The 12,933-nt window shown below is 44.7% G+C and overlaps 1 protein-coding gene across 1 annotated transcript in view; it reads left to right on the top strand.

Annotated features, from left to right (window-relative positions):
• Positions 1-12,933, top strand: part of Mybpc1 (myosin binding protein C1) — a 66,277-nt gene that overhangs the window by 1,649 nt on the left and 51,695 nt on the right. The window contains exons 2-5 of the mRNA XM_042054262.1: positions 2,039-2,323; positions 4,436-4,623; positions 4,710-4,745; positions 8,273-8,314. Coding sequence (XP_041910196.1) covers positions 2,039-2,323; positions 4,436-4,623; positions 4,710-4,745; positions 8,273-8,314 — 551 coding nt within the window. The remainder of the gene's footprint in view (positions 1-2,038; positions 2,324-4,435; positions 4,624-4,709; positions 4,746-8,272; positions 8,315-12,933) is intronic.

The following is a 12,933-nucleotide window of genomic DNA, read 5'->3' as shown; positions in this document are numbered from 1 at the left end:
AGGGAGAGGGAGAGAGAGAGAGGCATCATTATAGGTAATGTTAAAGGACACCCCACAGGGGCGCTGGAACTTTGGGAATGATTCACTTTCCAAATCAAGTCAGTTTGGCTATCACCATTCCTGGTCACCTATTACCTCCAAGTTACACATGGTCCCTGTGGGAATGATTCACTTTCCAAATCAAGCCAGCTTGGCTATCACCATTCCTGGTCACCTATTACCTCCAAGTTACACATGGCTCCAGAAATGACAGGGAGGTTTTTCTTCTGCTTCCCCTTCCTGTTTCAGCACAATCGGTGGCTGGTTGATGATTGGTCCATTTATCAGACTTGAGGACCACAACGCTAACCACGGATTGTACTCAATTCAACAGTCGTTTCCATTTTACAGTTAGGGTGCAGCGGGCGAGCACGTCCGTGCTGCTCCTCACTCCCTACCCCAATTCCAAACAGCAGGCAGCCCACAGTCCAGAAAATTAGATAACTCCTCAGCAGGTGGCATATGCAGACGTCTGTTTCTTGTTCAGGTGCGGCCAAGAACAAACAATGGTAATTAAGACAGGAAGTGCTGACATGTAGACAGTGAGTCTGCTACCTCTTCCTGCCATCCTTCCTGAGGTGGAGGCTCTGCTGTCAGTTCCATTTCCTCCTGAGGAAACCAAGGCACGTTCCTAAGAAGTTACATGACCTTGACAGTGACCGATATGGTGAGAGGAAGGTGAAGTAACAATATAGGAAAAGTCCGTCAGCTTATTTCTGCCTCCTTCAGAGCACCCGAGAAAGGAAGAGCGGGCCTGCTACAGAGCATGGACTCTTAATTAGCCTGATGGGAAAGGAGGTATGGATGAAACCTTGCTTCCTTCTAGATCCTAGAGGGGAGAGAGTACAGAGCCCAGCTTCTCTTCATGAACTGTGGGGCCTGACAGGGTTTCGGTTCCCAGGTCGAAAGGGAGTAATGGTAGATAGGGACTTACTAGCGTTAAAAGTGTCGACATAAGTTAGTCCTAAATGAAACAGGAGTCAGCAAGTTGTTTACTTGTTGACTGCAAAGCGACGGGCTTTCTGTGTTCTTTAGAGGGCGTGTTTCCTTCTCAAGCAGGCAAACAACTTTCATTTCTACTTCTTGCAAATGTCTTAGCACTTGTGTCCTGAAACGTCTCCACGGTTTGGACAATTGGCTACAGCTGGCTGCTCAGACAGTGGCCTCTAGATTAGAGGCGGTTGAATTAAAGTTCTTAAATTCTCATTTTGTGTGTGTGTGTGTGTGTGTGTGTCTGTGTGTGTGTCTGTGTGTGTATCTCTGTGTGTGTGTGTGTGTGTGTTGGCCTGCGGCATTGGGCATGGATCCTTCAGACACAATGGAGATGGACAATTTATATTCAGGGCGTGTTTACAGCTCCAGCATCCAAGACGATTCTAATTAATCTGGTTAGAATTCACCCGAGGGCCCACTTGGGGTCCGAAAGAACTCTAGCTGTCCTTAGGAAATGCACCTTGTGCTGTGTGTGGTAGTGCATGCTTGGGGTCCCAGCACTGCGAAGGCTGAGGCAGAAAGATTGCAATGTGTTCAGGACTGGCCTGGGATACACAGAAAGTCTGAAGCTAGCCAGAGCTACATGGAAAGATCTGTTCTCAGCCACAAAGCTGGGAGCATACTATCAGCCTGATTCAGCTTGAAAGCTTCTACACAGCCACCCACAAAGCCTTTCTTCATTCTTTCGCTGCTTAGTTTCCTATATATTTAATGTGTTTTCAGCAATATGTGGAGACGCCAGGGAGGTAAACAGCATCCCTGTCCATATTTAATTGGGGACGGTGGATACAAGAACACCAGGACTGGTAGAAAATAACTAATAACTAAATCATAGTTGATAACTAGGACACAGTGATGTGGTCGCAGAATGCCAGGGGGGTAGGGAAGAACAAGATGTCACAGCCCAAAGGGCTGGCAAAGGAGCCAGAAAGATGGGCAAAGCCTATGCAAGGAAAACAGTCAAGTAGGGTAGAGCAAGTCAGATTCCACCTGGTTCTGTCCTCAGGAGCGGCAGAAGGCTCACTGGGGAAAAGAACAAGACAGTGACCTCCAGAGACAGGAAGGCCAGAGGCTGGACAGAGACTAGAGCTCAGAATAGGACAGCTACAGTTGCACAGTACAGGGAAGAACAAGAAAGTGTAACAGTGGCCAACGTGAGTGCCAACCTGGAGAGAGCAGCCCTAAGGGCCAGCCCTAAGCCCATGGGAAGGAGACCCTCGGGTAGAATAGTGGGGTGGGACGCGGGAGTACAAGAAACAGCTTCTGCATCCGTGGGGAGGGAGCACGAGCTGTAGAGTCAGGAAGAGCTTCCTTGGGCATGGTGCAGGCATGGCTCCGACCTCTGATACTCCTCTGGGTGCTTCTCCCAGAGCCAATAGTATGTTTCCATCCCCACACTCGGATCTCTGGAGATGAAAAGGCTGAGGCGTTCATCTCCCTGTGGACGACAGCAGTGTTAGTGATCCTTTCCATGGTGTGGGGAGATGTGCAAGCATCCTGTCAATGGCATCTAAAGGGACATAAGTCTTCATTGTGCCTGTGAATGACCTCACATCCCGCCATGTTAACTTCTGCTAGCATGTAATGCTATATACCTCTTCTCCTTTGCTATTTATCTATCCATCTATCCATCCATTGTTCTGTCTGTCTATCCATCCATTCATACCTCCATCCATCCATGCATCTATCTATCTATCTATCTATCTATCTATCTATCTATCTATCTATCTATCTATCTATCTATCTATCTATCATCTGTCTATCATCTATCTATCTATCATCTGTCTGTCTGTCTATCTATCATCTATCTATCATCTATCTATCTATCTATCTATCTATCTATCTATCTATCTATCTATCTATCATCTGTCTATCATCTGTCTATCATCTGTCTATCTATCATCTGTCTGTCTGTCTGTCTGTCTATCTATCATCTATCTATCTATCTATCTATCATCTGTCTATCTATCTATCATCTATCTATCTGTCTGTCTGTCTGTCTATCTATCTATCATCTTCTCCCTCATTAACAACTGTAAAATACTTACTGGTCTCCAGAATATTTGAAAAATTTTTCAGACAAGTAAGTTAACAAATTGAAGTTTATATCAGGTACAAAATATGATGTTTAAAAAAGACATTGTGAGCCGGGCAGTGGTGGCGCACGCCTTTAATCCCAGCACTCGGGAGGCAGAGACAGGCGGATCTCTGTGAGTTCGAGGCCAGCCTGGTCTACAAGAGCTAGTTCCAGGACAGGCTCCAAAGCCACAGAGAAACCCTGTCTCGAAAAACCTAAATAAATAAATAAATAAATAAATAAATAAATAAATAAATAAATAAAAAAGAAGACATTGTGGCAGCCCACAGTCTTGCATTGCTCATTTTCTGATTTCTGCCACAGTATAATTCATTCATTGTTTTTTTTTCTAAACATATTCAATTTGCATATGCTAAAGTCCTGTGCATTCCCACAGCCCAGCCGCTGGGAGGCACCCTAGACATGGTGAAACACAACGCTCCTAGGGTCTCATTATCTGCCTAAAATATGACCATCTCATCTTTGGGTTTTATTCAATGATCAAGCGGGACATGCTTTTAAAGGCAGTTGTCTCCAGCAGCAGCTTCTTCCTGTTCTAGAATTTAAGCACCCGCTTCAGCCACACAGAACCAACAGCACTCAGTTCTCGTGCCCGTGGGAATCCCACAGGAGCATTCTTACGCTCTTACACCCTGGGGTGTGCCTGTAGCTACTTGGAAATAGTGTGCCCTCTAATAGACAGTCCCAGCAGACTGCACAGCCACACTGCTCCGCACTACTGCGTATGCAAAACCGTGTGTAAGAAAGCCGTGTGTAAGGTCTCCAACCCTGAGCTTTGGAACTCCTAGGTAAGTGCAGGTGGAAATCTGGGCATGTACAGGCAAAGGAACCGTCACGAGGAGGGGTTAGTTCTGTTTCCCAGAGACCTGGGCTTTGCTTTGTAATGAAATGAAGAAGCTACAGAACCAGAGGGCCTTGTCGTCACCTTTCGGGAAGTGTCTTCACAAGGAAGGACCATCCTGGAGTCACCTTGGTGCTCTTCCTTTGGTAGCAAGGGGATCTCTTAAAGGGACTTCCTTTCACGCTCCACAGGCTACTCGTCACCTGCTGGGTCTCATTTTACCCTCACACAGCCCTCTGATATCAAATCAATGCCCTGGCCACTTTTCCAGAGTGAGGGAAACAAACTTAGTAGTATTAATTAAATGCCAGGTCTGCACTTGGTGTGGATGAGGTTCTGTTTGTTTTTACGTTTTGGGACAGGATTTTGTATATCCCCGGTTATCCTAGAACTCCATATAATAAGCTAAGATGACACCGAACTCTTATTTTCCTGCCCCTGCCTGGAAAATGGTGGGATTGCAGGGGCGTACCGCCCCTCCCAGCCTTGAATGAACGCCGAAGTGGTGCACATAGCCTGGAACCCCATCTCTCCTGTGCTTTCTCCGGCATCAGAGTGCACTACCTCTATCAGGTCACGTATGCCCTCAACTTGCACGTCACACCCGTGAAGCAGTGTGCCACAGGCCTGTTGTCACTACCGCTGATCCTCGGTCAGCAAGCACGGGAAATACAGAGTGGACAAGCCCTTACCTCTGAGATGTGAGACTAACACTTCCATTATCTTTTCCATTTCCAGAAAATGAAGTGTCGACTCCAGCCCCTCCCCCAGAAGGTAAGTAAAACCATCCCCTCACGCATTTGAGCAGCAAACACTGAAGTCCATCCCAGCATGATTTGGCCTCCGTGGGTGCCGTGAGCTCTAACCTGTTTCCGACTGAGACACTGGATGACGGTGGGTGTGCTATGTAGTGTGAAGCGGCGGGGCTGCGTCCTGCCACCCGGCTGCCGGCTAACTTTACACCCGAAATAATTACACGGAAACTGTATTCTTTTAAAACACTGCCTGGCCCATAGTTTCAGCCTCTTATTGGTTAATTCTCACATCTTCCTTTAACCCATATTTAATAATCTGGGTAGCACCACGAGGTGTGGCTTACCAGGAGAGATCTTAACCTGCGTCCATCTCGGAGAGGAGCAGCATGGAGACTCACCACGCGACTGCCTGAAGCGTCTCCCCAACTCTACTTCCTTGTTCCCACAATTCTGTTCTGTCTACTCCACCTACCTAATTTTCTCTTAAAGGGCCAAGGCAGTTTTCTTTATTAATAATGAAAGTAACACATAAACACTCCTCCATCAGTGCTAAGCTGATAACAAAAATAATACAGTGTATTAACGTAATTCGAACAGCGCTTCCTATGTATGGTGGGATCATTTCCAAGTCCTTCCATTCTGTGCAAGTTGCCGCCAGGGCCGTGTTTTGTCTCGGTGGAGGCAGAGTATTTATGAAGCTTTCCCGGGTCTAGGAGAAGAGTGTGTTTGCATCTTTCTTGTGACTGTGGGAAAAGGATCCCATCTCATCCTGACGCCATTAGATTCTCAACTTTTTCCATGTTGCCATCCGGCCCCTTCACAAACTCTTTGGGAAGTTTGAAAGATTTGGGACCACTGAGGCACAGCATCAGATGTAATGTATTGAATTGTTAGTATTTTCTGGCCTCCCAGATTGGGGGGAAAAATCACTAAAACTGCAGCAAAATTCTTGGTAGGTCTATATACAGCCAGAGACACACGGAGTCTGACTTACATAGAAGAGACCTATGGCTTAGGAAAGAGAAGGGAGCTGAGAGGATCTAAACAAGCCCAAATGATGGCTCAAAACTTAGTGTGGGCCTCAGGAATCATTGGTGTGTCTGCTCCTGCCAAGACAAAGAAACCAAAATCATGCCAATTGTCCCCAAAGCCCTCAACCCAGGCCAAAATCAAAACAAACAAAAAAACCCAAACCTCCTTCTTGTCACCCTTCCTCCTTCAAGAGGCAGCTGGGGAGTCACTTGGGTCTACCACATGCTCAACCCCAGGTGTCTCCCTAACCCTGGAGAAGGATCCCGGGCTCCCTTCCAAACACTGGAAAGATAAAACCCGCACTGTACCCAACGGGGCCTGGAGTTCTAAATAGAAAACGGTTTCCCGTGTTACTGGTGTACAGTCAAATTGAAAATAAAAACATCCGGCAGAAAATGAGATGAACTTAGCTACTGTACCGCAGGCTCCCAAGGCTGTAAGAAGGGCTCCCGGGGCTGTCCGCAGCCGTGTGCCGGTTACCTGAGCTGGCAATGTGGTGCGGAGCCAAGGGGTGGGAGGGTACCGCGGACTGGCCCTGCCAAGTTCATGTAAAACTGCATAAGGCTTCCATTTCTAGTGCTCCTCCCTTCTTTTTGTTTCGCTGGCAATCTATGAGAGAATTCTGCAGCTTTTCTGTCCTGGGGATGGTGTTTAAGAGGGCAGATCCGGGACTCGAGCTGTTCACACAAACAAGCCTCTTTGTCTAGCTAGGATTACCAGCCTCACTGAAAACCCGAAACAGTAAGGAATTACTGCGGAATTTCCAAATGAACGAAACAGGCTCGAAGTCCTATGAGGTCATATGGGTAAACTTGGGTCTAGTATTTTTGTAGATGTCTATCTTGAAGCCACTGGAGACGTGTGACGTTCTTGTTAGGATCGTCTTCCTCCTTGCTATGTTTTCTTGAGACTTATTTTGGCCTTCGCTGAGCACACTGAGAACCTAGATAGGCCTTTCCCTTCTGGCTGCAGGTCAGATGCTGGGCTAGGCCACTATAAACTATGCTTTCCCTAGTCTGCCATATCTTCTATTTATTAGACGAGTTGAGCTCCCGGGGCTCCTCTCAGACTTGGCTGAAATAGTCCTTAGCCAGCTGAGATCTGACTCTCTAGTTATAGAAAGAAACAGACAGACAGACAGACAGATAGAAAGAAAGAAAGAAAGAAAGACAGAAGGCAGAACTCATGCTTGAAACAATATTTATTTTTTTTTCTTGTTTGTCTGACTCAGGGTCTCACGTACCTCGGGCTGGTCTTGAACTCATGATTGTTTTGCTTCCATGGAATTACAGTGTGTGCCAGCCATGGATGAAAGTTACTCGACTGTTTTAGGGTATATTTGTGCAGGTATCTGTGTGAAAGTACAAGCACACAGGTCTAGGCACATGTGTAGGCAGAGACCAGAAGAGGCATAGAGTTACAGGTAATTTCAGCCACCTGACGTGGGTGCTGGGATCCAATCTTAGGTCTTTGTGTTTGAACAGCACGTTCTCTTGACAGTTGAGCCACCCCTCCAGCCCCGACCGTGATTACCATACACATAATGTCTCTCCTCCTCTCTAATATGATTCGGAACAGGAAGAAATACAAAGTAGATGACATTGACTGATAAAATTTGATCCCACTGTCCTCATAACACATTTATTGTTACCCAAGCCAACTTAGAAGATTTCTGTGCTCACAGAACAAATTTTCAAACTACGTACATCGCACAATTACTTTACACCTCCTTGTAACCGACAAAAGCTAAGCTATTGAAATCCTTTACATGGGTCAAAGTTCCCTGGGTGAACTCTAAAATAAGGTATATTTATTTTAAATATATTTAAAAATATATTTAAATTATTTTTAAAACACAGAATGCTCAGTTCTACTACAGTATGTAATACAACATGGCAGAGTTTGGTGGATTTTTTTTCTTTCTCTCTTTCTTTCTTCTTATCTTTTTTTTGGGGGTGGGAGAGTTTGTTTTATTGAGAAAGGGTTTCTCTGTGTAGTCCTAGTGGCCCTGAAGCTTGATATATAGAGCAGGCTGTCCGTGAATTCTCAGACCCTCTGCCTGGGATTAAGAGTGTGCCATAGCCAATCGGTTTTGGCGCATGCCTTTAATCCCAGCACTTGGGAGGCAGAGACAGACAGATCTCTGTAACTTCGAGGCCAGCCTGGTCTTCAGAGTGAGTTCCAGGACAGGCTCCAAAGCTACAGAGAAACCCTGTCTCAAAAAACAAACAAAAAGAATGTGCCACCATACCCAGCCCTGTGTTAACTGTATTTTAACAAAATGTGTATTGCATGTTTTTAGATATACTTTTAAAACGATCACATTTATTAACTGCTTTGATTAAAGGTTAAAGCGACTCTAAACTATATTTCCCAAATTCCTAATTAATATGCAGCATAATGAGTTTGTAGCCTCATTAACATCATCTATTTCCTTCCTCGCCCTCTGCTCATCGCCCAATAAAGTGCTGTAAGACACTTACTTGTAAAAATGTGCTTGTACTTTCCACACAGAACCAAATAAAGAGAAAGAGGCGGGAACTACGCCAGCAAAAGGTGAGTTGGAGGGAGGGAAAGCAAGGCTGAGTTCAACAAGGTTAGGACAGGAACCAGCATGGAGTCGGTGAGCGGGCAGGGTTTGAGGCCCTCGGACCAGCTGAGTAAAGCTGTTTGATCTAGGTTGCACGGCTGGGAAAATCAGCTGACTTATCCAGAGGTTTCGAAAATTTGCCAGTTTTGACTCGTTACGTGACTTACGGTACAACAGAGTACACAGTCTGTAGATCCATGAAGACCAGCCCCTCGTGGTACCACAGAGTACACAGTCTGTAGACCAGCCCCTCATGGTATAACAGAGTACACAGTCGTAGATCCATGAAGACCAGCCCCTCATGATACCACAGAGGACACAGTCTGTAGATCCATGAAGACCAGCCCCTCATGGTATAACAGAGTACACAGTCTGTAGATCCATGAAGACCAGCCCCTCATGGTATAACAGAGTACACAGTCTGTAGATCCATGAAGACCAGCCCCTCATGGTACCACAGAGTACACAGTCTGTAGATCCATGAAGACCAGCCCCTCACGGTATAACAGAGGACACAGTCTGTAGATCCATGAAGACCAGCCCCTCACGATACCACAGAGTACACAGTCTGTAGATCCATGAAGACCAGCCCCTCATGGTATAACAGAGTACACAGTCTGTAGATCCATGAAGACCAGCCCCTCACGGTATAACAGAGGACACAGTCTGTAGATCCATGAAGACCAGCCCCTCACGATACCACAGAGTACACAGTCTGTAGATCCATGAAGACCAGCCCCTCATGGTATAACAGAGTACACAGTCTGTAGATCCATGAAGACCAGCCCCTCACGGTATAACAGAGGACACAGTCTGTAGATACACTGATTTGTAGACGCTGACATTATACGTTAGGCAGACATCATGCAGCTGCTTACTAAATTGGACACTCACTCACTCACTCACTGGTGTAATAGTGACCCATGTTTTGCCCTTGGGGAAATATTACAGTTTTGGGAAAGATGTAATCATTATTGTGTGTGTCACCATGGTTGAAGGTGTGATCATCACCACCCACCTCTTCTTAGGCTAAGGAGTAAGAGCCTTAGCCTAAAAGAGAAAAGTTTTCATGGAAGCTGACGGACAGCTTTGCCTTACACGTTTACATGATCATTTTTACACTAACATTTATTTGAGTAATGAATAATCTAGTTTAAATTTCAGAGTAATTATTTTCTTATTACAATAAGAAGATGCTTTTCATTCCTGGACACAGCTCAAAGCACGTTAATTTTCTATTTGTTCCTTGTATGTCATACATGATTTCCTAATTCCTGTGCTACCGTCTCCTACACATCAGTAAAATCTTTATTTCTTTCCTTCCGTATACTGGACTTTCCTCGGATAACTTGGACTTACTTTCTTGTAAACGAAGGCATGGTGTTAGCACATTACCCTTTGTCCTGACCTTCAGGAGTGCCCGTGGACAGTACCGCAGATGCTAATCCTGGCTACGTGGCCATCGTTCAAGGCTATTTTCTTACAGAATGCAGACAGTGCAAACGCCTAAACTTCTTTCCATGATACGGGTTCAAGGAGGCTTGAACATCCTGGCTGCGGTCATTGTAACATTATTCTCAACAAGACCAGTGGAGTATAATACTTCTGCTTCCAAGTTTGGAAAGGGGCTTGAGCTGACCTGCGGGGCTTAACCAACAGGACAGGTGATGTAATCCCAGAAGGCAAGCTGTCATGCTTTCAACAAAGCCTGGGCTCGACCCTCAGTCTGCAAAGGTCATCCCACTCCATTTATATCTTAAGTAAGTTTTCTATAAACTAAAAGCAACCAATCACCAGTACTTCCTTATAGAAAACAAGCATGATGAAAGATTAAGGCCAGGGGGTGGGATCCCCTAAAATTAGTAGCTTTTCTCCCCCTCTTCTATTTGTAGACACAGCTACCTGCAGTCACACGCCTGGGCTCAGAACCTGCTGGGCATGCTGGTTTTCTTTGAGTCATTCTTCATACTTGGCAAGCAAGTTGATTTAGTATAAAACGTGATATCCCTGTATAAGGAAGCGAATGGTTCTATTTTGGTTTCTATCTGTGTAATCCTTTTCAATGACCATCCATTCTCATCCAGGACAGGGAGATTTCAAAGAATATAGCTAAGCAAAAAGGTACAATAAGGAAGAATTATCGTGCAGGGCTGAATGGTGTTAACGGTTGTCATGCTTTCTCCAGGATTAACTAGAATGTCTTCTTCTGCTCACTCTCTTTTAATTTTTTTTTAACTCTCCAATTCTGGTTCCAGACCTTTGACAGCTTACCCTGGACATCTGGTTCACTTCCACCTCCCCTTCTTCCCCTGATTCTTCTTGGACCTATTGTCCCTGTCATTTACGGTTGTCTCCACTTAGTCACGCATTAATGGCTGACTCCTTTGATTTTCCATGATCAGGCACTGGGTCTTAGCACCTCTTTGGTCTCCTCATCTCGTCCCCTCCACCATCTGGCACAGAACCTTACAGGAAAACCTTCCAATGAATGCTTGCAGGAGGAATCAACAATTGAATTTCCTCGCAGTCTTGCCTGCTGACCCTATTGACAATGATGATCCGGGTGGTTTTATCCCTACATTCTCCTCACTCGCTGGGCAAGATGCGTACTTAGAGTTAGTGAGGGTAGCGTAGAACAGCTTGCCCGAAGCCTTTGAACATGAACACCCCTGGAAATTAGTTCTGAACTTATCCTGGCTTCTTTTACTACTGTGCATGCTAGTCCTCTGTCTAGTTAAAATATCTTCAATAGATAAGCTCTTAGGCTATCACTGTGAACAGTGTGTTGCTGTCCTGAAGAGACGGCCCAATAGGTAAGAGCGCTAACTGCTCTTCCAGGAGGACCCAGGTGAAACGTTTTAAGAAAGAATATTTTTAACTGGATTTACTCTGGGATGACCTCGATATTTTCTGGGGAAAAAAACCTCGTTTTTGTAGCCAAGGAGAGTTGTTCGGTTCAGGTATCAACCTCGTAATTAGGGTGTTGGCTATATCTGCCAACTTCTTCAGACATGTTAGGAGCTTCTGAGTCATTCATGGTAATGCACACCTATAATCCTCGCACCTGAGGAGTTGAGGCAGGAAGAATGAGTTTGAAGCCAGTCAAGGCTACAAAGCAAGACCCTATTTTTAAAAGAATTCTTTTTTTAATGCTCTGTTAGTTCAATGTGTGTGTTTACATATATATGTATATATGCACATGTATATTAAACATATATATGTAAACACATATGTTTATGTGTGTGTGTGTGATAGGCTAAGTTGAAAGAATTACTGTGCCTTTTGTTTTTTGGTTTTTTTTTCCAGAGAAATAATTGCTTTTTGTGGTTGCTGCAAAGAAAATAAAAACTTATTTACTCTTCCCAGAGTTTAGCATCACCACATAAACCCTCTCACATGAAACCACCCACGCTTCTCAAATGTCTCTCAGAACCTAAGCTGGAGTCTCCTCCTCCTCCTGACACGGCTGTGGCTGGCAGATGAGGAAGTACATCAGCAGACATTCCGACCTGTGCTTTCCTGAACGATGCTTTGTCTTTAAAGAGTCATTAACTCATTTTCTTCACTTAGGTCCCTTAGGTCCCTTTGTCCCTATAGTGATGTATCTGGAGCTTGCTACTCGCACGCTTAAACGAGGTTCAGCTGTTTGCCTTTAGATGCCAATCAATCAATCACCCGCTGAGACGCCTCTTACAGACTTTTCTTTGGCTGTGTGTTCTAACGTCGCTGCTTTACAGTCATGAACTTAGCTGAAACGTCACATCATTATTCAGTTCCGAGACAGCGCTAGAAGACAGAACGTTGGCTTAACAGGTTCGGAGGAGAGGAAGAAACTCATTAAATGTACATATTTAAAATAAAATGAATATAGATTTTTGTAAACATCAAAACATGAAGGCATGTGTCATTTTAAAAAGTGTTAAGTTAATAAAAATGACACAAAAATGATGAATTACTGTTAGCGGTTGTTGCTGTCGTCTGATATTTTATTGTTGCTGTTACGCTTTGGATATATATTTTACTATTTTTTACATGATTGCCCTGCTTGAGATCGTCATTAATTTGCCGAAATCAGACAAGACAGTATACTGGTATTTAACAGTGTTGATTGTGAACCGTGTATGTCTCATATGCTTTTTGTCACCTTTCTAAAGTCTTAGCATTTGTCTAAGGTTTACATTGCTTAAATTATTAATCTTTACATTAACAGGCCAATTAAAAATCAACTATGGGAAAGCCAAGCTGAGTGGCCCTCATCTTTAATCCCGGCGCATAGGAGGCAGAGGCAGGTGGATCACTTTGAGTTCAAAGCCAGCCAGGTAGAAATAATTGCATATCCAATAGAGCCTAGAAGACTGAAAATACTTCGTATGGGTTCTGCGGTGGTTGTGATTGTACAGCAGGGCTCACACGCAACCCAGAGGACTCACTGAGATTCTAGGTCGCAAGCGTGGCTGCATTCTCTCGCTTCCTTGATTTGAATGCTTCCCCAAAAACTAAAGTTTTTTAGCCATATTTTCATGACTCTGTGATTGCTATTTTCCCCTGGCCTAGAGATAAGCAAGGTCTGCTGTTGTTTTTATCT

The sequence above is a fragment of the Arvicola amphibius genome, chromosome 17, assembly GCF_903992535.2.
Source record: "Arvicola amphibius chromosome 17, mArvAmp1.2, whole genome shotgun sequence".
In the NCBI taxonomy this organism is placed as follows: Eukaryota; Metazoa; Chordata; class Mammalia; order Rodentia; family Cricetidae; genus Arvicola; species Arvicola amphibius.
This window is presented reverse-complemented; position numbering and strand designations above follow the sequence as displayed.